This window comes from Mchenga conophoros, linkage group LG20, assembly GCF_057382185.1.
Source record: "Mchenga conophoros isolate Kocher_MC1m ecotype Shallow Benthic linkage group LG20, M_conophoros_male_GT1.1, whole genome shotgun sequence".
In the NCBI taxonomy this organism is placed as follows: domain Eukaryota; kingdom Metazoa; phylum Chordata; class Actinopteri; order Cichliformes; family Cichlidae; genus Mchenga; species Mchenga conophoros.
In genome coordinates this window covers 14,100,485-14,124,374 of record NC_140545.1, presented here as the reverse complement: position 1 = coordinate 14,124,374, position 23,890 = coordinate 14,100,485, and the positions used below count along the sequence as shown (strand labels likewise).

At 40.5% G+C, this 23,890-nt stretch overlaps 1 protein-coding gene across 2 annotated transcripts in view; it reads left to right on the top strand.

Moving 5' to 3' along the window:
• Positions 1–23,890, top strand: part of plxnb1a (plexin b1a) — a 79,943-nt gene that overhangs the window by 30,198 nt on the left and 25,855 nt on the right. Inside the window, exons 2-16 of one of the 2 annotated variants that reach the window (XM_085259038.1) lie at positions 8,876–8,981; positions 9,602–10,466; positions 10,784–11,023; positions 12,268–12,450; positions 16,411–16,539; positions 18,419–18,519; positions 18,655–18,787; positions 18,960–19,116; positions 19,457–19,565; positions 20,093–20,201; positions 20,567–21,262; positions 22,597–22,695; positions 22,874–22,996; positions 23,353–23,446; positions 23,583–23,752. In XM_085259038.1, the coding sequence (XP_085115164.1) occupies positions 9,612–10,466; positions 10,784–11,023; positions 12,268–12,450; positions 16,411–16,539; positions 18,419–18,519; positions 18,655–18,787; positions 18,960–19,116; positions 19,457–19,565; positions 20,093–20,201; positions 20,567–21,262; positions 22,597–22,695; positions 22,874–22,996; positions 23,353–23,446; positions 23,583–23,752 (3,198 nt within the window). In that variant the 5' untranslated portion in view covers positions 8,876–8,981; positions 9,602–9,611. The remainder of the gene's footprint in view (positions 1–8,875; positions 8,982–9,601; positions 10,467–10,783; positions 11,024–12,267; positions 12,451–16,410; positions 16,540–18,418; positions 18,520–18,654; positions 18,788–18,959; positions 19,117–19,456; positions 19,566–20,092; positions 20,202–20,566; positions 21,263–22,596; positions 22,696–22,873; positions 22,997–23,352; positions 23,447–23,582; positions 23,753–23,890) is intronic. The other variant, XM_085259039.1, reaches the window with a different exon arrangement.

Here is a 23,890-nt window from a genome sequence, read left to right as displayed (position 1 = left end):
GATAGTTTGGAGGCAGGTTGCCTCCCACCAATCAAAAGTGGTCGCCACAACTATTCTCAATCAATCGTTGACAGGAAAAAGTGATTGCCATGCTTTTTTTTTTTTTTTCTGTGTGTGTGACTGTGTCATTAGGTGAATGAGTTGGCTTTTTTAATGCATTTAATTAATGTCATATTTAAAGGCATTGGATTGTCCTTAACACATTCATTTTTTCTGCTAGGACTACTCTTAGCAACAAAAATATCCAGCTAACAATCTAGCTTATGTTGGCTGTACAAACCAAAACAGGAATATATTTTTTTGCTACGTCATGCATGTTTTTTTTAAAGCATCCTGTCTCTCATGAGTGAGTGAATTAAATAGCTGGATGCTGCTTAAGCTGTGGCTCTCAGTTTAACACTAGGTAGCACAGCAAATTGGCAAGTAAAGACCGTTAAGATAAATAGCAGCTACCTGATGCATATGAATCTCTAATGAAGGCTTAGCTGGCTAAAATATCAGAGCTTGACTGCCACTGAATCGTAGGTGCTGATGTCAATACAATATAATTCATCTCAATTAACTAATGACACATCTTTAAATGAGCCTTTATCTTTTTGTGTCTCATGTTAAAAGAAAACAAAATCCATGTTGGATTATATTAAACAACATTTTTCCTTTCCTAAATATCTGCTACCAGTTCAGCAGCAAATGCAGGTTGTTGAACTTTTAAACTTCTAATGCTGAGTTGTGCTTTTATACTTTAATTTACTGCACCAAGTAATTGTTTTTTTAATGATGTATACTATTTAAAGGTATTTTTATTTCAGTATTGCCTCATGCACAAAAGACATGTTAACATTTTGTAGCAGGAAAAGCTGCTGTAGTGTTAATGGCTCTTATATTTTGCTGTTTTAATCTTACACAGTGTGAACCAGTAAATAGAATTCAGCCTGCATTGCTTTATTTTTTACTGTGATGTGTTGTTATATCTTCTGTTAATGCAAGTTTAATTGTTTTTTTTAACACTTTGGTGATCTGATAAAATAAAGATAAAATTTGATTTTCTTTCTTTCATAGTGGCATCAACCTGCTATATTGACATGAATAGTCTTTTTTACTCATAGACCAGTTTTGTTAGCACACTGGTGCAGAGGTAGCAGGAGATAATTAGTATTAGATTTGGCAGATGAAAGCCAGTGGCGCTTACAATGCATCTCAGGTTGAGGGGGACACGCTGGACCAAGCAGCTAGGCTCAACACCTGCTTCTTCCGGGCAGAGCACTACTGCCTCCAGGGTGAAAGGATCCTGTCATAAAACGGGCTAAGTAAGTGCATGTGTGGGTAGACTCTCTTTTTAAGGGAAGTGGCTTTTATCCCGTGTCCGTTAACTGTAGCCACTTGGTCAGAGAGCTGTGAAAGGGACACTATTCCCTGCTGCAGCAGACAGAGAGCTCCTTCAGCACACCGGAGGGACAGAGAGAGAGACCCTCTGTGTCTGCATGTGAACTGCGGGGGGAGAAATGGCCATTGACCCTAAAGAGGGCAACGGATATGGAAAAAGGCCAAGCATGTGTGCATCTGCCTCTCATAATATTAGTGATCTAAACATACTGATCTAACTATCTAAGTGGAGAGACACAACCAGCAACCACACTGTTGTTCCAGTAGTTCTAGTATGCTATGCTTGCAGGACACACAACACTAGACAATGGCATCTTGTCTATCAGGGATATGCTCCGCTGTTGTTCATGTTGATGGTTGATTGGAAGACTCCAGCTGTCAAATCTTTGTTCTCTTCTTTGACAATCTAATCATCATTTGTATGAAAATATGAGCATCATGCTTCCAAGCACTCACACAACCAAAACACGATCCAGAACTTGCTGCAAATGAATAGTTTAATGTTGACTCATGGGTATTTTCACATCTGCATCCATGTTGTGGGGGCAGGAATCTAAGCAAAAATGACCAGACCTCCCTTCTTCCGTCCTGGGTCCAGAAAGCATTTCAATGAGATCCTTCAACCATCTCGACTGAATAGCTGAGCTCCTGTCCGGAGAACCTGTCTCTAAGTCTGAGCGCAGATACCCTCGTAAGATAACTAATGTCCCCTGATTGTATCTGTGATCTACCCCCTGTTCATGGTCATTGGTGAGCGTAGGACTGTAGAACATTATGTCCACAGTCATACATTCATTCTCAGATTGCACTTGACCACAACTGTGTGGAGACTTTCTGCTCAACTCTTCCCCTACTGGTGAACGTGATCCTGAGATACTTCAAGTCATCCACTTGGTAATAGGAACCCACTCTTTTTAGACTGAGAAAGTCAGTGAGTGCTAATTCTCATTACAGATATTTCACACTTGAACACCTCTGTTGATGCAGATTTTTTAAAATTATTAATTTACCCTTGTTCTTTTCTTCTTCTTGTTGTTGCTTCTACCTTTATATCAGGGCAGGGGTGTCCTACTCTAGACCTCGAGAGCCAGTGTCCTGCAGGTTTTAGATGTGTCCTTGATCCATCACAGCTGATTTAAATGGCTAAATTACCTCCTCAACATTTCTTGAAGTTCACCAGAGGCCTGGTAATGAACTAATAAGGGTGATATTTAAAACCTGCAGGACACCGGCTCTCGAGGCCTGGAGTTGGCCACCCCTGGGTCAGGGAAACTAGTGTACGCTACCACACACATTGTCAAAGAACTGAAGCTACTTCCAGCTACTCTCTGCTTCTGATCAGGATGCTGCTGAATTTGCTGTTTGTTGTTTATCTTTATCTGGATGTCTGCAACTGAAAAAATTCAGTTCTTCTCCACCATCATTAGAAACCTCACAAACACTGCAAGTGTTCTCATAGACTTTGTTTGTAGTGAGTCAGTCTCACAAAGCTCTCTGCAGTTTTTTTTGTCATAAATCGATTTCAAGCATTTCCTGATAAATACATGTTCCTGTTCTGTATATTCTCACTTGCATCCTATTTGCGTGTGGCCACTGAAAGCCCTGCTGATCTCTAACAGATCCTTTGCCACTTCCTCTACTGTATTCTCTGGAAGGGATCCACAGATGCTACTGTTGCAGAGCCCGGGGCCTGGGGCGAGACGCCAGCCAACCCACCACTACATAACAATGCAAGGCAGTGCTCCATGGCTCCGGGCCCAGTGTCCCCCCACTGTCTCTGCGCTGTTGAACTCACATATTTTATGGGGTCTTTGGTGGTCAGTGGGCTGTCGCGGCTCATTAGGAGCTTTAGAAATGATCTTGCACAGCAGACTCTCGCAGTGATTAATAAACATGGACAGAGAGAGAGCGCGACAGAAATGGGTAGGGTGAAAGTTCACAGATGAGACCGCATTCTGAGACATTTATAGAGGTCATTAAATATGCTGGGTAGCACAAACACAGTACAGTAAATCACCATTTCTCTTACAGTTTATTGGGTTAAACTAATTATCAGTAGCCAATCATCCAAAAAGAAACATGAAAATACAACATTTGTGAGAAAATCCCAGATAAACTTTTGCTTTTGCTTTGTTTACATGTCACAGTTTACTTCATAGTTTCTATATGACGACCCTTTCCCCTCCCCTTTTCAGCTGAAATGGGCCAACAAGAGGTTATTTATAGGTTGCTGGACTGCGTCCCATGGCTGAATATGCTGCATACCAGACACAACTGATGAACACTGGAGATTGTTGATGAAAGGCATGAGAGAGGCCGCCCCTTTGCAGCTCTAAAGGGTGTCACTGGTATTTGTTTGACTACCAAGCACTTCTACAGACCAGATGTCGTGAATAAAGCAGAGCTCAAGGACAGGAAACGTTTAAAAGTTATGAAATGAAAGTTGTTGGATGAAGTAAAAGACATGGAGTTAAATGATTTTTTTAGAAGAAGCAATCCAAATTTAATGATTGCTCATTTCATTGATGGATGAAGCGAAAATGTTGCTTATCTTTAAAAGGTCTTATACACTGACAGAAATATCCCAGATCGGACTTCCCCTCTTTGACTTTTACATTGACTACGACTCTATTTCTCACGTCTCTGTTCCTTCCCATCCCTCTCTACTCTGCCCCACACCACAGTCATTCAGTCTGATCTCATGGTAGCTTGTAGGAAGACATCACTGATGACTAGCAAGAGGAAGTTCCCATGGCAATGGGGTCACAGTTGGCTATAAATATGTTGACCTCGTCATGTTGTCCGGTCAAAGAGCAGGTGAGGACGCCTGTTAAGAGTGGCAGTGAGAATTTGTGTAGAATAGTTCCCAGGCTCTCCATTACAGAGGCTGGATAGGCCTAAAATATCCAGCTTAACAAGTTATTAGCCCTGACACAGTAATTGTTTTAAGTTAGTTTTAGATTGGAGTAGATTAAATTAGTCTTTATTGTCCCTCTTAAGAAAAAAAATTGTTCTGGGAAACGGCTGGCATAGTTCCATCCAAGTGCAATCAAATGCAGCATGCTGTATCACAACTAGACCAGAATATATTTCACAGTATGGTACACTGTACTTTACTGGATCCACTGAATTATAGTAGCTAGCTTCATTATTACGTTAACCTGTAAAATAAAAACAAACCCCTTTTAGTCTGAGCACCGCAGTGTTTCTATGATCCTAATGCGAGACTTTCAGTGACAACAACCGTTCTCTTACAGATGAAATCCCATTCATACGTAAACAAATATAAACCCCCCCCAAAAAACTAAATTTCGAAGCTTCCTCAAAGTAATTTTTTATGTTATAGCTGATTTAGTACAGGCAATAACAAAAGACAGCTAGTGTTATCCAATGTTGGCAAACCTTACCTATGAAGTTATAAGGAGAAGTCTTAAAGTCAACTTTATTACTGTGCTATGACTCTTTATGACTTATGCTTTATGCGACCATTGAGCATGTATTAAGTTCATGCTCATGAAGCCAGGCATAGCCGTTCACACTGAGCACAGCACCCACTAGAGGAGGTCGGGGTCTCAGGCCACCCTCAGTGTCCTGCTGGAGGTCATTTTTACATCCTTGGCAGTGCTCATCCTGTTCCTCCTTGCACAAAGGACCAGATACCATTCTTGTTGATGCGTTAAAGATCTTCTACAACCCTGTCCAGCTCTCCTAGAGTAACTGCATGTCTCCTGGAATCTCCTCCATGCTTTTGACACTGAGACATAGCAAACCTTATGGCAATGACATGTTTATTGATGTGCCATCCTGGAGGAGTTGGACTACCTGTGCAACCTCTGTAGGGTCCAGGTATTGCCTCATGCTGCTGGTAGTGAGAAAACAGTCAATAAAATATCAGAAGCATCCATGTGTAAAAGCATTTCTGTTTTGGGGATTGTCTCATTGTTGCCCCTCTAGTGCATTTCTTGTTAATTTCAATAACACCAAAGCAGCTGAAACAACCCCCTCTGCTACTTACCTGACCAGATCAGTATCTCACAAGTTTAGCTGACTTAAATCTACAGGGTGGGCCATTTATATGGATACACCGTAATAAAATGGGAATGGTTGGTGATATTGAAGTCCTGTTTGTGGCACATTAGTATATGTGAGGGGGTAAACTCCTCAAGATGGGTGGTGACCATGGTGGCCATTTAGAAGTCGGCCATCTTGGATACAACTTTTATTTTTTCAATAGGAAGAGGGCCATGTGACACATCAGACTTATTGGTAATGTCACAAGAAAAACAATGGTGTGCTTGGTTTCAACATAACTTTATTCTTTCATGAGTTATTTACAAGTTTCTGACCACTTATAAAATGTGTTCAATGTGCTGCCCATTGTGTTGGATTGTCAATGCAACCCTCTTCTCCCACTCTTCACACACTGATAACACTGCAGGAGAAATGCCAGCACAGGCATCCAGTATCCGTAGTTTCAGGTGCTGCACATCTCGTATCTTCAAACCATAGACAATTGCCTTCAGATGACCACAAAGATAAAAGTCTAAGGGTGTCAGATTGGGAGACCTTGGGGGCCATTCAATGGACCCACGACGACCAATCCACTTTCCAGGTAACTGTTCATCTAGGAATGCTCGGACCTGGCACCCATAATGTGGTGGTGCACCATCTTGCTGGAATGTGCCAGCTTCAGTGCATAAAGAGGGAAACACATCATCGTGTAGCAATTTCAAATGTCCAATGACCTTGAGGTTTCCATGAAGAATGGACCCACTATCGTTGTACCCCATATACCACACCAAACCATCACTTTTGTTGTTCCAACAGTCTTGGAGGGATCCATCCAATGTGGGTTAATGTCAGACCAATAGCGGTGGTTTTGTTTGTTTTTCTTCACCATTCACATAAAAGTTTGCCTCATCACTGAACAAAATATTCTGCGTGAACTGAGGGTCCTGTTCCAATTTTTGTTTTGCCCATTCTGCAAATTCTGTGCTGCAGTAGCTGGAGTTTGTAAGGGTGCCATTTGTGAGTAGCTAATATATTTACCGAAGAGATGTTCGACTAATGCCACTCTCCAGTGACATGCGGTGAGTGCTACGCTGTGGGCTCTTGCTGAATGAAGCTAGGACACCCACTGATGTTTCTTCATTAGTGACAGTTTTCTTGCGTCCACATTTTGGCAAATCCAACACTGAACCAGTTTCACGAAACTTAGCAAGCAGTTTGTTAACTGTAGCATGGGAGATGGGTGGTCCCGTAGGGTGTTTTGCATTGAAATCTGCTGCAATGACCCGGTATCACCAGATATCAACACAATTTCGATCCGCTCCTTACGTGTTAACCTCTTCGACATGTCAATGGCTGTGAACAAAGAGAAACTTGTAAATAACTCATGAAAGAATAAAGTTAAGTTGAAACCAAGCCCACCATTGTTTTTCTTGTGAAATTACCAATAAGTTTGATGTGTCACATGGCCCTCTTCCTATTGAAAAAGTTGTATCCAAGATGGCTGACTTCTTTTTTTTTTTTTTTTTTTTTGATATACAATTTTTATTCGTTTATCAAAAATAGCATAAAACAACACAACCAAACAGAGAAGAAGAAAGAAAAAAAAAACCCCCAAAAAAACAAAAAACGGCTGACTTCTAAATGGCCACCATGGTCACCACCCATCTTGAGGAGTTTGGCCCCTCACATATACTAATGTGCCACAAACAGGACTTCAATATCACCAACCATTCCCATTTTATTACGGTGTATCCTTATAAATGGCCCACCCTGTATATTCTGATTTAAAAGTGTTCCTTTCAATTTTCTTTTTCTTGAGTAGTATACATGTAGTGTTGTTAATGTTATTTCAGGACAAAAAAAACCATTACACTTCACCATTAAATTAAAAAAGGAAATGCGCTTTCATTTGTAACATGGTCTCACGAAGCCAAAACATACATGAACACTTTTGATGGAAGTGTTTTGAATGCATCACGTCAGTGTTTATGTAAGCATATGATAGCAATGCGTGTTGTTTCAGTGGACGCGATCATAGTTTCAAGTGCGGTATTTCATTTTGCAAGATGTGTGTGAGGTTATGACAACACAGATGATTTGGGAAAATGATCCACAGTTTCTTGTAGTTTCTGTTTCAGATGTTTGAGAAAATCCGTCACATGCATGAACACCAAACAGTGACACTGGTCATACTGGACAGTTCTATTTGAGAACCATTCATTCAGTAGCCAAAAACTGTTGGACTCCTGACGTCGCCCATTGGTCACATTGCCTTTTACTTTTAGGATTGCTGCTTACTTGATTGAAAACAACATGGATGTGAGGGCTGTAGGCAGTGTGAATCAATAAAACATGAGAATTTGTTTGTTTTATATGCATATTTCATGAAGACTATTCCTCCCATGTCTGTACGATTTTGAGCCCTGTTTAATAGAGTGTACTCGTTGGCTTCTCACACACAGTGTATAGTATTAGTGTATAGTGCATCATAAACCGGACGCAAATCCTTTGACAGTGGGCGTGGAGGTTATTCCTTATAATACTTCTTATTCTGCTCATGAATAAGTAAAGAGGAGGCCTTGAGACACACTCACTCACTTACCACACACACGCACCTGCTCCTGGATGGCCTCTGGTTATGCAGAGATGCGCACAGATCCACACCCATTCCCAGAGATTCCCCTCCCCTCCCACCTCCCTTGTCTTTGTCCTGATTGCAGCCCCAGGGGGTAGACAGTTAGGTGAGATGGCACTGCATGTCTAATCTCTTAGAAATCTATTTGCACTTCAAGGTAATGCTGCACAAAATTGCATTTTTTTTAATACCATACTCGTATTTTTCAGAGTCTGTCATTATGCTGTGTGTTTGGCCAGAAGTAATACTTGCCAGTGCTCAGTTTCAGTATTCTTCATATCCCTGGTTTAGGGCTTATACTTGTGTATTAGAATCTATACATTTTTAGTGTTTAAATTTTTTTTGTTACGAGGCTTCAAATTATTGATGTTTTGTTAAGACTAGATGTGTTTATAGTAGCTATCATGAACATAAACTCTCCCTTTAGGATAAAAAAAAAAAAAAGGTGGAAAGAGGCACTATTGTACAGAGGAGTTGTTTAATTCTATATGACCCTTTCCAGGGTCAGTGAAAGGTCTGGGGAACCTGTTCAATAATTGAAGGAGTTTTATCTGTAATGTGAAAGCTCTCAGTGTCCATACACCACTTTCCTCAGAGGTGTTGAGTGATGGCTGTGGAAATGGGAAATGATAGGAGTTGTTTTGAATGTTTCCAATGGTAAGGGATACTGTGGCTGCTGGCGTTTCAATTCCATTAAATGCACTCTGCACAGCGACAGAGTTAAACGCTATGCAAGTAATCTTACACGCTGGTGCTATGACATTTTCAAGAGGGGGAATAAGAGTCACCTTAAATCTTGCTTCTGTATGTCATGAATTTGCCATTCTTTTCCTGCTTTGTGTGCAGATTGGATATCCCATGTGTTGCTGCTGTCCAGACAGATGAAAGGATGGGGATATAATTCTGGATGATAAGGTGAAGAATTTCTTCAGCTGAACAGAGAACATAAATGGTGAGATCCCATTTTTCTGAACAAAGCACCATTTTAAAAAGGCTAAAACCAAAAATGTGCTGTCAGATGTTAATAACCTGTCTGCACCCAGTGGACCCAAATCAATTTGTTCATACAAATTTCAGTTGGGCAGATATCACTCAAAGATAAATAAATAGTTCATTTGCTGTTCTAGCTTTATATTAATGTATACAGGTAATGGTATAAATAGGGGGAATGACACATAATAATACAGAGCCCATTTCTGTTAGTGTGGCAAAGAGGAATATCCTGTTTCAGACATAATACCTGCTAGTGGGTCCGTTTGGTGTTGGCTTTGGTCATGTTCGGCAACTGTCATAAGAAAGGTACAGGATATTACTTGAAGGCATTTAGTTAAACTGTGTGCATGCTTGGAATAATCAGCATTAGTTAGAAAAAAGAGCATTTTCTTGCTAGCTTAAATTCTTAAGAGGTTTTCAACACGTAATATTTCTGATGTTAAACCTAAGCTCTATAAAACTCTCTTAAGTTGCACTTTCCTTAGCTATATGGAAGCAGCTTTTAGCCTTATTAAATGCTGATGTTCAATCTTAAATATACGCTAGTGCAAGCCTTTAACCCTTTTTTCCCATCCTCAGAGTGTTTGCCATGCTACATGGGAACTCCACCCTGGTCTTACTGTTCATCCTCACCATTTTTGCCACTGTCTATGGTCATTCCTACCCCCGTTTTTCCCGTAATGACACTGAGTTCCAGCACCTGGTGCTCCACCCCGACCCCTCTGCGGGGACTGTGTACGTGGGGGCCAGGGACCACCTTTTCCAACTGGATGGCTTAGATGGACTGCGGTTGGAGCAAGAAGAGAGCACTGGACCTGTAATCGACAGCAAAGAATGCCTGCCCCCAGTCACTGACACAAATTGTCCCCAAGCCAGAAGAACCAGTAATCACAACAAATTACTGCTGGTGGATCCTAAAGCATTGGAGTTGATCACATGTGGCAGTGTGCACCAGGGCACCTGCCAGAAACGTAGCCTGAGGTCAGTCAGAGAGGTTTTGTTCTCTACCGAGAGGCCTGTGGATACCCAGTATGTTGCAGCCAATGATCCATCAGTGTCAACAGTTGGTTTGGTAGTGCGGCCAAGTGGCGGAGATAGAACTGTGATGTATGTTGGTCGGGGCTATACCGCCAGCCACCCACCCATCTCCACACGCCACCTTTCATTAAAACCCATCTTTTCCTATGAAGAGACAGCTAAACTAGCTGTGGCTGGGCGTCTTTCGGAGTATGATCATCATTTTGTGACAGCGTTCACACGGGGCACGTACGTGTACTTCTTATTTTACCGCCGTGACATCAAGTCACCATCAAGGGACTACCGGACATATGTCGCCAGAGTGTGCATGGAAGACACTTCCTACTATTCGTATGTGGAAATTCCTCTTGTCTGCCTATCACAGTCCCATTCACCTAGGAGTTACAATCTGCTCCAGGCAGCCCAGGTATTGAGTCAAAACATTATGAACACTTGTGCCTGATATCTTGTTGGTTCTTCACATTGCATCACAACCATTTTATTTTAACCATTTTATTTATTAGTGATAGAATTGCCACCCCAATATTTTTGGTGGCCCCCATTTATTTCCCTTAAATAACTAGAATCAACATTTAAAATTGTGCTTTGTATTTCCTTCAGTTAACTTTGTCTAATATTACAATTATTTTGATGATCTGAAACATGTAAGTGTGACAAGTATGCTGAAGAATAAGTGTTCATCAGGGTTACGCTGACCCTTTTTCTGTGCCTTTGTTGGAACAGGTGGGACACGGGCCGGGTCTGCAGGGTGAGGATCTGCTAGGAGTCTTTTCCACCAGCACCAGCCCCACAAACGACAATCCCTCACATGAGTCAGCTCTGTGCATTTTCTCTCTACACGAGCTGGACAGATACATCAACTCAACCCGTGACCTCTGCTACACCAAAGATGGGCGGGGGGAGGGAACAGGAGAGGCCTACATAGAATATGAGGTCAAGTCCAGCTGTGCCAACCTGCCCGTGGTAAGAATACAGGAGTAAATGTTTTGGGGATTAAGCGCTGACCTGCTTTTGATGTCGATCTTTCCCGTGAAAACAAATATTTTTTTTGAGCCTTTGCATGCTCATGTGAACCTTTCAGATTGCTGAGAGAGAACATCCTTAATGCTTTGTGCTAGTTATAGCAGGAAAGCCTCACAGTAGATACATTAAAACTCTCTATCATAAGGACTTATTCCCTGATGTCGACCCATACCTCAGCTATATCGACTAATTTGATGTAAGTGTTCAGCGGAAGCCAAAACAGATACAACCATGTAACGAAGAATGACAGGACTGGTAAGATTAAGTGTAGTAACAAGAAGAAGTAGTGACTACATATAATGGATGGATGAAAGTGAAGTAATGAGGTCCTTGTTAAAAAAAACCCTAAGGTCTCTAAAGCCCCAGGAGTAGCTCTGCCCAGCTGCAGCCATTCAGAGACCCTCTCCACTGCCCTGCAAACTGCTCAGGTCCTGCCAGCCCACAGAAGCATTTAATGGGATCGTTAGGGATCAATAAACCAAACTACCCCTGAATCATATGTGAAACTGCTTAATGAGCTCTGACAAGGAAGGACGAGTCTTCTTTTGAAAGCCACGGGCAGAAGAAAATAGAAAGGGAGAGAGGGGAAGAAACAGAGACGTGAAGAGAAAGCCTGTGGAATATAGTGCAAAAGAGGAGGAAATGAAAGTAAGGAAATAGATGAATGGGGAAGATAAAGTTGTATTAAATCATGAAGTTCCCCTCCTAGCAATGATGAAACGTTATCATTATTTTCTTAATAAACAAACTGAGCAAACTAAAAAAAGATCTCTCATTCTACCCACTCCTCCTCCTCCTCCTCCTCCTCCTCCAGGGCCAATTATCTAGAAGCAGAGCTTGGAGACTTAGTGGAAAAGCGGAATTTGGAGTGGTTGCTTTGCAAAGCCAAAGGAAAGGAGAGACCATGTCTCTGAATGAGTCTGCTTTAATCTATGGTGCAATCCTCTTACGATGTATTAAGAGGATTCAGAGGCTCTGAGGCAACAGTGGGAATATAAACTTATTTGCTCTAAAGCTTTAGATGTTTGGCATGACTTAAAACAACAAGGGAAAAATAATAGCTGTATTTGAAATGTGATATAAAAATTTAAATGTAGCTTGAAATTGTAGCAATAAAAGTCTCTGTTGTGTTTATTTGAAGATGAACCAGCAAGACAAACTCTCTATCCCGTCACATGTTTTAGAATACCCTGAAGGCATATCCCTGCGGCTCCGACCACACCCCAAGTCCAATGGCAAACAGGGAACCGCTGAAAGCTAAACCTGCATGGCACACCTCATCTGCCCGTCTCACCGCCGTGGCAGTCAGTGTCAGGGATGGACATAGCATCGCATTCCTGGGAGACTCCAAAGGGACCCTTCATAAGGTAGCTCAGACTTTTAGTTTTTGTTTCTGTGTGACCTTGGAGAGCCTCCCCTGGTGCGCAGAGTGGGAGGCAGGGAGAAACCCCTGACTCATGGAAATATTTCTACCAGTTTCTTATTAACCCGGTGGTCTAATTTTTCATTCATCGCGCTCACATAAGTGTCAGGGATTAACTGGATCTGTGTCCACGCAGGCCTGCCTTTGTGCTCTAACTTGTCTATGATTCACATCTCAGCAAAACACACCTTACACCACATAAAACACCCTGAAACACACAAATCCAATTTCAAAGATATTTAATCCAAGTCCACGCCAGTTCCCATATACTTCTACATCACTGTGTGACTCCGGCCTGGAAGATTCCTATCATTCCAGCATTCACAGTGTTCCAACAAACACAGGCTAGCATACCTTTGTGATCCCACGCTTAACGGGTTTGCTTTTTCTTCTGCACACTGCAACATGTTGGAGACAGGGTCTTATTTTGGGGGGGTTTTTGTTGGAAAGTTTCGTCCAGAGTAGATTTCTAACATCACTTAGACTTTTTATCAAAGTCTAAGTGATGTTTTCAGCTCTTCTGTACAAAACAAAACAAGAAAAGAGAACGCTTCTACCTTCTGAACAACATCTGCATAGATGTGATAGTTACATGAAGGGATCAAGATAAGAGGATTGTAGACACAACCTGTTTTGCTCTGTTTGTGTGTGTGTGTTCTTGTGTCAACTAGAGAGAGTGAGACACAGAGCCAGACTTAGTACTTTTAGGTAGCAGATCAAAGCTGCACTCAACGTAGTCATCTGAAAAAAGCTATTGTAACAGGATTAGCGTATCACAGCAGGACAAATTCCACAGCATCCAGATATGGGACTCCATTTGAGCGCGTGTTTGTGTTTCAGAGGAAAGAGGTTGACAACTGGTGACCCACTTTAAATGTAATACTGCAGTAATATGTTGATGGTCTGTAATTGGTGTAACTGACTTGATTTTTGTGGTTGTAGTCAGCAGGCTTTACCTGCGTTGCTTTGTTGGAATTAAAAGACCATTTCTGCATTTGCCTAACTGCGCATATTTGTTTTCACACCAAGGTTTCAATAAAACAATCGATACTGCTCTTACATTGGTACATTAACTGTGGAGCTAGAGCTGGAGGTTGTTTGGCTTACGCGAGCATTATGGATGGAAGCATAAAATGGAAAACATAACAACGACCATCTTACTGCTTCCTTGTTTAACTGGTACAAAAACCACACTGAACATGTAGGAACTCGAGTGCAGGAAGTACAGTACTTTTCATCCACGCAGGTTGTAATTATATTTATTCTGTTTATAAAATTTGCAACTTTGCAAATCTAATCTACGCCGTGCTATCGTGTTCTTTTTAGAGAGAAGAGGCTTTGTTGCGGCAATTCTTCCAAATAAGCCATATTTGTTCAGTTTTTTAATTATGCTGTTAAGAACTTCAACATTTACCTGTATAGTCTGAGATGAAGCTCTCTGGCTCCTTGCAGTTTGCCTGAGCAATGAACAATCTGACCTTGTCTGTAAAGGACCTTATGACCCTTCCCACATTGATGGGAGCAACAATTGCTTCTCTAAGATCATCGTCAATGTCTTTTCTCCTTAGCAGTGTGTTACCCACACACATAAATTCTTCAGACAGGCAAACTGCTGAAACCTCTGCTTTTATAGAGATGCTCACACTTGCTAATGATTCATTAATGTGCATTTGATTAGGAGCACCTGCCTGCTACTTACCCTCTTATTTCCTACAGAAGGAGTAAAGGTGTGCTTAGGTTGTCAAACAACACTTTTTAAAAATAATAATACGTGTTGTTGTCCAAACAGATTGTCTAAGGAGCGTGTAAAAAAGGTCAATGGACTTGTATCAATTTCTTGAATAGATTTCACCTCTCACCTAAGGCTTCTTTGGGGTTGTTCATTTAATTTTAAGACTAGATTATTTGTTATTAAGTTATAGGTGTGTGAAGAGTGGGTACATTTTTTTTCATGACTGTAGATTCAGAATTCTTTAAATTCTGCTGACAGTTGGTGCTTAATTTGGCTTATAGTCTCTCCTTTCAGACAATTTATAAGGATTGTGTTGCTGAATGAGTAAATAACAGTCTCAGGGTATGAAAACTTGTCGCAGAATTAGGAAAGGACTCACTGTACAAACTATCTTATGAAGACGATGGGCTAGTGGATGTATAATTCTGAATGAATAATGACATTTTTAATCAAATCAAATCAAATCACTTTTTATTGTCACATCACATGTGCAGGCACACTGGCACAGCACATGCGAGTGAAATTCTTGTGTGCGAGCCCCACAAGCAACAGAGATGTGCAAACACAACAACACAAACGAGCAAAATACAAGAATGGCCAACCTGAAACTAATAAATATATGTACAATATATAATAGTGTATGCATTTCTGGATGTGTATACTAAATATTTTCCTACGTGTGTGTGTGTGTGTGTGTGTGTGTGTGTGTGTATACACATTTTTACAAATTAAATAGTAATAAAATAAAATAATAATAATAATAATAATAATAATAATAATAATAATAAAATATATAAAATATACAGAGTTGAATATGTGCAAAAGTGCAAAATAAGAAACAGTGTCTGTGATTTCTTTGCTGGCTTGGTTTTTAGAGCCACAAGTGAACATATTTTTGAGGGCTGACTACAGCTGTCTACTGCAATAGACAGACACAGACACCTATTAATTGGTGCTAAAAGACTAGAATTTCACTAAAGTGGATCCAAAGCATCTTGGAAAGGTTGCATCACACAGAGGGCCGTGATATTTGTCAGATAATTCCATTAATAACGATCCACCACAAACACGGTCAAAAGGTCCAGTTCAGTGAACGAAATAGCTGAGATAAGTGAGTCCCATCAGACAGGTGTTGGCTACACAGCCCTAATTTTAAGTATTAACAAATGGGTGAGTGATTACGAAAAAACATCTCCCTTATTGGTGTCAGAAGGGGGAAAATTAGGTATAGACACTTTAAAGATGGATGTTGGATATTTTGACATGGAGCTCTTTGGAGATTGACTTGCTTTCAGAGACAGCCTTCAGTGCGCATTAGATGCTGCTCTGGGCAATTAAGTATTGGCTTTGTTTTTCAGGCCTGATGATTGCCACTTAATACCTTAAAGAAGCATTAGCGTGGTGGAGATACAAGTCACCTGGACGTCTTGATGGTTAACTTCCTTGTTTTGAATGAGCAAGTGGAAGAGCAGTGGTGTTCCTGAATTGGTTTATGTCAGAAGTTTCAAAATAAAAGTCAAAACGGGATGGTGTTGGTCGCTATCCTGGAAGTGGGTTTTTTTAATCCCAGCAATAGTAAAATGACAAATAATGGAGGAACATTGATTTACTGTTAAGGAGCAGTAGGCTAGAGTCAGGTTGTTGCTCATAGCTAGCTGTTTCCAGGAGATGGCCTGCCATTTTCAGCTTAAAAAAAGTTTCTATGATGGACACATCTCTTTAATGTTCCAAAGTCACAGAGCATTACAAAGCAGCTTCCCATGCCATTATGTGTTGAGTGCATCCTCTTAATGGGATAACTGATTCTCCATTCTGTCCACAGTGATCTCATTAACATGAAGTAACATGAGAGTTTGAATGCCTGGGAATTGCTTAAGCCAGAGGTGTCTTCCTGTACTTCATATTAGATTTGACTGTGTGATAATCACATTCATGCCCACTTCTACTGCGCTCCTTTGCAAGTCTGATTTGATTTGTGTTTGAGTTGTACGCTGAAGAAGGTATTCGTTTGTCTTTTATTTTTTTGCCTGTCTCAGTTTAGTCCTGCAGTGAGGGGAATAGATCACGCTCATCCTTTCTGTCCTGGAAATTCAAATTGAGTTGGACTGATATTTGCTACGTCATGTATACCACGAATTCTATGTCTTGTGCTTTTCTGCTATAAACGTCCAGGTTTATCTTGGCCGAGATGGCACTGTGGAGGTATACGAGAACACAACGATCCACCCCAACTCTCCCATTAACAGTGACCTTTTGTTGGATCAGAATGGAGGACATATCTACATCATGACCAAAACCACGGTAAGTTTACAATGAATTATAAACACTTTAGGATAGTTTTAGGTTTCCCATATTTTAAGTCCAAATATTCAACAGCTGCAGGGTTTGTTTTTTTGTTTTTTTTTGACTGAGTATCCCCATTCAACCACTCAACCAGATGTCTCCATACACAAGACTGAACATGGATTGTAATCCATCGTCAACACTATTTATTGTTTGTCAGAGTTTTTCAGGCTTTGCGTCTTCCTCAAGCTGTTTCTCTCTCACTAATAAAAGAGGATAACAGAATATAAGCCAAAGAGTAAAAGAAAACACTGAGGCCAGCTGGCTGTTGAGGTCAAAAGTCACTAACCCCACTGTGAGTTGTACAACAGTCTGCAGGAGGTGTAAAGTCGCTTTTAACAATGGTATTGATCAGAGAAAGTGGCCTCCATTGTGTTGGCACACTCCCTACAGAGTGTGTGTGGGTAGCTATAGATGCTGATAAATGGACTTGGGGAAACTGCAAGTCTATACACAAAATTGATTGTGTCAGTCCGACACCACGGAGCACCTGAATGTAGCGCAGCAGAAGTTACATTTAGCATACACATGTGAGGCAGTTCCAGTTTCCTCATATACATTGCATTTGTCAAGAGACTGCTGGTATATTTGCATGCGAAAAGTGAAGTTCAGTTTATGGTAGTTAGAAAAAAAATTATGTGGTTAACCAATGCCAACAATAAAAGGGATAAAAGACAATATGTAAATAGGAGAGCTCCTACTTCCTAAAGTTTCTTTTTCATAGTAATGTGTGACAAAGATAGCATTAGCATTCCTAAATCCAAGCTTCTTTTTCTGCATTAAGTTAAAAAAGTACATAAATAAAAACACACAGTACAGCATCAGCCTTGCGTCAATAAATAGTATTACTTTTTGTTACCTATCTTTAGTGCTTGAATTTCTAGTTAGATTAAGTTTAGCTGTATTATTGTAGGGTCATTAACTTACAATATAAAGTGCTTTGAGGCAGCTGTTGTTGTGATTTGTTGCTATATAAATAAAACTGAAAGTGGATTGAACTCAATTAAATGTCCAGTAGATGTTTGTAGGCGAGCAGCCAGTGTAAATATTTGTTAGCTAGTCAGCCGAGCTAGCTACTGACTCATATTGGTCTGGCTTGAAGAAACAGGACACACAAAGGGCCATAACACTGTTATTATAGTTACTGAGACAAACATAGTTAAATGTGAAGCTAAGATTAGAGAGCTAGAGATTAAATATCTCGCTTCGTACGTGTCGGTAAGTATGGCAGATTTATTTTGTAATGAGCAACTTAGCCATCTTTAGTAGTCTGATGTGAATAAAAAGGAAATATAAACACAATAAAACTGTCATTACAAGCTGAAACAAATATTGAGTATAACATTCAAACTAGCTAGCTAAAGATTACATGTATAGCTAACTAAATATTTAAGAATTGTTTTTATGTCATTTTGCCATAATTTGTCTTTATTTCCATTTTCACTAAAGCAAAGCAATTATCACATTAAAAACCAAAGACAACCTCTTCAGTATTTGCCACACTAATGCAATAAACCAATTATCAAGTCCAAGTTATTACATTGTGGTTGCCAGTTTGATGAGTTCCCAGGGACTCTGATGCAAGTTAAAATCTTTGTAAAGCCATATGCCTATAAAAAGCATTCACATTTTACCACAAGATTATTGACTTACTCATGATTATCCATGTTCACATATGAACAATTTTTGCTTTATTTGAAGCTGAAGATTTTATATATAAAAAAAGATTGGTTCACTTTAAAGACTTCATAGGATTCATAGGACATTAGTGCCATTGTTATCTACTTTAATCACCTCACTAGTTTAGCCTTACTTCTTCTTTCTTTCTTCATTTCAGGTAGAGAAACGTCCAGTGGCAGAATGTGGGGATCACTTAGACTGTCAGTCCTGTCTGTCTGCCAGAGACCCCTATTGTGGCTGGTGTGTCCTGGAGGGACGGTAAGAAATGTATTATTATTATTATTATCATATTAATTTTCCTTTAAGATATAGGGAGATGTAAATGCATCTTTACTGTGGCCATGATTCTCTTTTCTGATCTTATTCGATTTTCTTACATGTAACATTATTCAGCTGTGGTCAGCGGTGGGAGTGCCAGCGGGGATCTGAGCAGGGTCACTGGTTGTGGAGTTTCAACCAGACACAGCAGTGTCTCAGTATCCAACACCTCAGCCTCTACAATATCAGCCGTGGAGAGGAAACTGATGTAATACAGGGGGAAAGGGGCAGCAGATCGAAGCACAAGATTACGTTGTTGTTTCCAGTTCTTGAATTAAACCCTCAGTGGGTAGAGTTAAAAAGTAACCATTTACTTTAATGAAATGCCCTCTTTGTCTCTTTTCCTCCTTTCTTTCTTCATACTGTCCTTTCCTATGTAGATTACAGTGTCAGTAGAAGGCCTACCCAGTCTAAAACAAGGCGAGGCCTATTCTTGCTTCTTCCAGTATACAGAAACACCGGCTTTGCTCACTACTGCTGGTGTGATATGTTCCACCCCTGATGCCAGCAGTCTGCCCCCCATTAGCCATGGAGATGGTGGGTGTTGCATCCACTCATGTAACTGTTGTAAATAGTGGCTGGAGTGTTTTTGGACTGATTCACAACTTGCATGTATTTGTTTCTAAGTGGCAATGTGAAAGCTACTTCCTTCTAAAGTGCAAACAATAGCTAGTGTCAGATGACAAAGATACATGACATATATTCAGGTTTTACTTACTATTCTCTTTGTAAAAGCAAAGTTGAGGCTGCCCTCAAATAGTGTCCTCCAGTCGCTCACTGAGAATTTCAAAGAATTTGTATGTAGTTACTCCGTGCACATTTTTGATTTATTGATCAGTCAACTTGAAGCTAACGTGTCCTGGCTTACTTGTTGCAGAGTTTGTAATGGTTACCTTATCGCTGCGCTTCATAAATGTCACGGTAGCAGAGACAGAATTCACCTTCTACAACTGCAGCTTGGTGCAGCAGCTGTCTGGACGCAGGCCGTGAGTACCTCTCTAACCAAGACACATGCGTACACACACTCACATTATTAAATCTAATTTGGCGAAATGCATTAGATGCTAGTAAGGTGTTTCCAGCTTGTTACTGCAGTAAGAATGCCTGTTTGCACATTAGGTGTCTGAGTCTCAATTGTTAGCACTTTGGCTTAATTAACCCTGTTGTGGATACGGACATGGACAACTGGACACACTATGGCTAAGTAGCTATTCCTGGTATACTTCTTTGAAGTCCACCACCTGGGCCACTTGTTTAGTTGGTGCATTGTAACAGAAATTTTTCAGTGAAGTCTGCACGGTCACAGAAATAGCCCTAACCCGATATTTCCATAGGAATTGCTTGGAAAAATTCATAATAATTTTTATATGTTTCAGTTACAATGATTATTTTCTTTGTTTGTATAGTAAGTGTAATGTAGCGTTGGGTTGTGTGAAAGAGTCTGATTGTTGTCATAACAGCCCTTTCAGAGATTGCGATCATGTTTTTTTAACATTGCTGTGTTCTCTCCCAGATGCCAAGGGTGTATCAGCAGTCGTTGGGGGTGTAACTGGTGTATCCACCAGCATGTCTGCACACATAAACATGTCTGCACCGAAGGAGTGACTATCTACAACCAAAATGTGAGTCTGCACGACACAGAGAGGGCTTTTAACTGTGCTGTGCATATAGATTCTATAAGGGGAAACGGATAGCCTAAGAGTGTTGTTTGTTTTATGAGCATTTATCATACTGCTTTTCGCACCACACATACCAATTTTTGCATGCATTTTCTGTTGTTTGTTGTAGTTCTGTTTATTTTTTTATTTACTGTCCCTGTTCTATTTTTTGGTTTACCATGAATGTTTTTATGTTACTCATAAGTTACTCCTTAATGTTTTTTTGCTTTCACCTTCTGTTTTATCCTAATTTGTCTTCCCCATGCTTCTTTTCCCTTCCCCTCCCCCTCCCCCCTTTGCTTATTCACTTGTGTTTCCTCATCGTCAAGTTCAAACCTCCAACCCCCACCACACCAACACCCAGCAGAAAACTGACCCCTCCACCTCCTACTGTCCCGACTGCTACAACAACAACTACTGCAACAACACAGCCACCACCCACAAAGACATCTGCTCCCACCACTACAGCTGTCCCCACCACTACAATCAAAGTAATGCCACCAACAACCCCCAATGCTGAATCCATCACACCTATTGGCCTCCCTACAACTTCTCCCTCTGTCAGGACCTCTACGGAGCACACTGAGGTCACCACCATTGGCTTCTTCGATGTGGGAAGAACAACAAAGGGTACTGATGAACCTACCAGAGGTTTTTCAAAGGATCAGCTCACTGATAGCTTAAATATCACACAAAGACACACAGTCACTCCATTACCCAGCAGCACTAGTCACCAAACAGACTCTCATTCTTTTGAACCATCTGGTGGATCTTCCTCTGAAATGAGCATGAGCGCTTCCAGCGAAGTAACCCTTTTATCAGACCCAAGAGATTCCAAAACTCAAGAGAATGACTCACCACTGTGGCTGAACAGGTCGACGAACCCAGAGAGTGAGGTGGTCTCAACAAGTTCATCTGTCATTCCGACATTTGTATTGACACAATCACCTGAAACAGATATTGACCTCAGCTTTGATTCTGGAGAGAACTCCCAATCTGATTCTACAATTGACTCTTATTTTCTGGTGAGTGCCAAAGCCAGAAAAAGAACTACTGTCACAAGTCACCAAGAGGAACCACTTAAATCCCCTAAATATACATTTAGGGGAATAGGCTTATTTGTCTCCTGTTGACAGGTAAAAAAAATCAGTGCCATGCACTGTGAAGCTACATGTATCTGGCAGTTTGCTTAGCTGAACAGACAGCTTAAGTTGCTCGTACTCACTGATTTCTGTCTATTAAAGCCTCAATATTAGCATTTTTACTACCAAAAGGAGATTTTGAAGAAAGAGCTGTCAGCCAACTGTAGCTAGCTTGGTTAGAAAGGTGTGTGTGTGTGTGTGTGTGTGTGTGTGTGTGTGTGTGTGTGTGTGTGTGTAAATAAATAAATACAAAAAACAAAAAACTCAAATTGCATCTACAAAAAATACCCTTTAATAAGGCTAGGTAAGCAAATAGTTCTTATATAGTGCTTTTCTACTCTATCTTGAGTACGCAACTTGTGCATTCACCCATTCGCACAAGCACTTTTTTCTAAGTTCTTCCTAACAGACTAGGATCGAACTACCAACCTTCCAGTTAGTAGGTGACCTGCTCTACCGCCTGAGCTACAGCCACCCCAAGTTTAGGTTTAAAGCTTTACTCTAGGTGGTTTGCAAAAGGTGCCAAACCAGCAATGACTGACATTACTGGAATTTTTTTGAGGTTCAGTGGATTGTCTATCATCATATCATAGCTGTTAACTTGTTGAGCACTAGCATGATATTACAGTGCTACAAGCTAAGCGTCCGTCCCTGTGCTTTACTCATACATCTTATGCTACATTGTGGGACATGTCTTTGTGTTGGTTATCGTCTTTTTGTTTCTCTTAGTTTTATATTTTGTTTGCATTTTTTCTAGGACAGCAACGTTTTTTATGGGATTTACTTTTCTTTGACAGCTTGTATTTCAAAGATGAACAGAAGAATTCTTATCCATAATATACATCATTATCTATAGTAAGGGCACCATCTTATTTTTTAAATGGACAGTTTAGTGGGGTTGTTCTTAGTTTGGTGGATGGAAGTAGAATGTGGCTTGTCCCAAACTACCTTTTACCCATTGCCTATATCAAATTTGTCCAAATCAGAGTAAAAATATGAACTTTAAAAAATAAACAAACAAACAAAAATGTCCAGAGCTGGAGAATTAATTAGGATTTTATTAACCCTGAAGATTTTAGTTCTTATAGATGTTCAGTGAAAGAAAAAAGAAATGAGCAGGTGCCTGCGTAACATTAAACGTTGAGGGCAGGATGCATGTGCAGGTCTATAAGTGGCTGTATTGTCTGTATGTGTAAATGATTTTACCGTGTCCTCAGGAATGCCCGTGTGTCGAGAAAGTTCAGGATTCTCCTCTTCTCCCTGTCAATGTTGAGCGGAAGATCACTCTGGTGGGACAATACCTAAACCTGTTTCAGGTTTGTCTCATCCTTAAATCTCAACATATATTCTCTGTTACATATTTTAAAATTGAGATTTGTTTCACTTTGTCAGTCAAAAACACTTTTAGAAACTCTTTTGTGTTGATACCAGGACACATAAGTTAATAATGTGTTTATTTTGGAATGTATTTGTGGGTCCACTCTGTACATTCAGGATGAAGATTTAAACTACGAGTGTGTACTGGACATTGAGAATAAGTCAGTGGTAGTGGATGCCTCAGTGCAGCCGGATACTGCAAAGCCATCAGTCTTCTTTATCACCTGCCAACCGCATCAGGTCAGATTACTGCAAGTCTGAAAGACTGATAACTACTCTGATTGTCTGTCTCAGTGTAACTGAGTAAACGTCCTGTGTGTGTTTGTACACCAGTTTCAATAAAAAGCTGCCTTTAAATGATGATTTATAAATACTTATTTATTAATGATAACCTGTTTAGCACAGCCAACATTACAACTAGTCCTATGTTACACCAATAAACGAGGGACATGTGCTGAACGAAGCCTGTTTTTGCATCAGTGAGCTTCATTAGCTCTCAACCAGATAACTGGACGTACGCTGTAACAGCTGTACACATGGTTTGCATCACACGACCTTGTACACATTATTCTTTTTGACTGCTCGTCTTGTTTCAGTATGTGTACTCGGTCTCGCTGGAGGAGTACCCAACCACAATCAATGTGAGGAGAAAAAACAACTTCCTCATTGACAGCGCTGAGGATCTGTATGGTGGGTTTGCATAGCTGTGCATAGTTGCACTATAGACAACTGTTGTTTAGAGCACAATAGTTTTGTGTATAGTGCATTCATTTCATATTTACTACTATAGTGCTCTCTGTTTACTTTATACCCTCTCTTGCTTCAGTGACTCTGTTCAATTGTTCGGTGGGGCGGTCAGACTGCAGCCGGTGTCGCACAGCTGACCCAAAGTATGGCTGCGTTTGGTGTGGTGGGGCCAGCAGTTCTCACTGTGTGTACCAAGACTCCTGCACCGATGAGATCAAGCACACCTGCCCAGCACCAGTCATCCACTTTGTAAGATATTTCTACCTTCTTTCCAACACTTTACTCACTTTCATTAAGTAGGGCTGAAAGGAAAACCAAAAAGTTTTTCGTCACACATGGGGCATTGTTAACTCTCATTTAACATAAAACTAACATAACTGACAATGT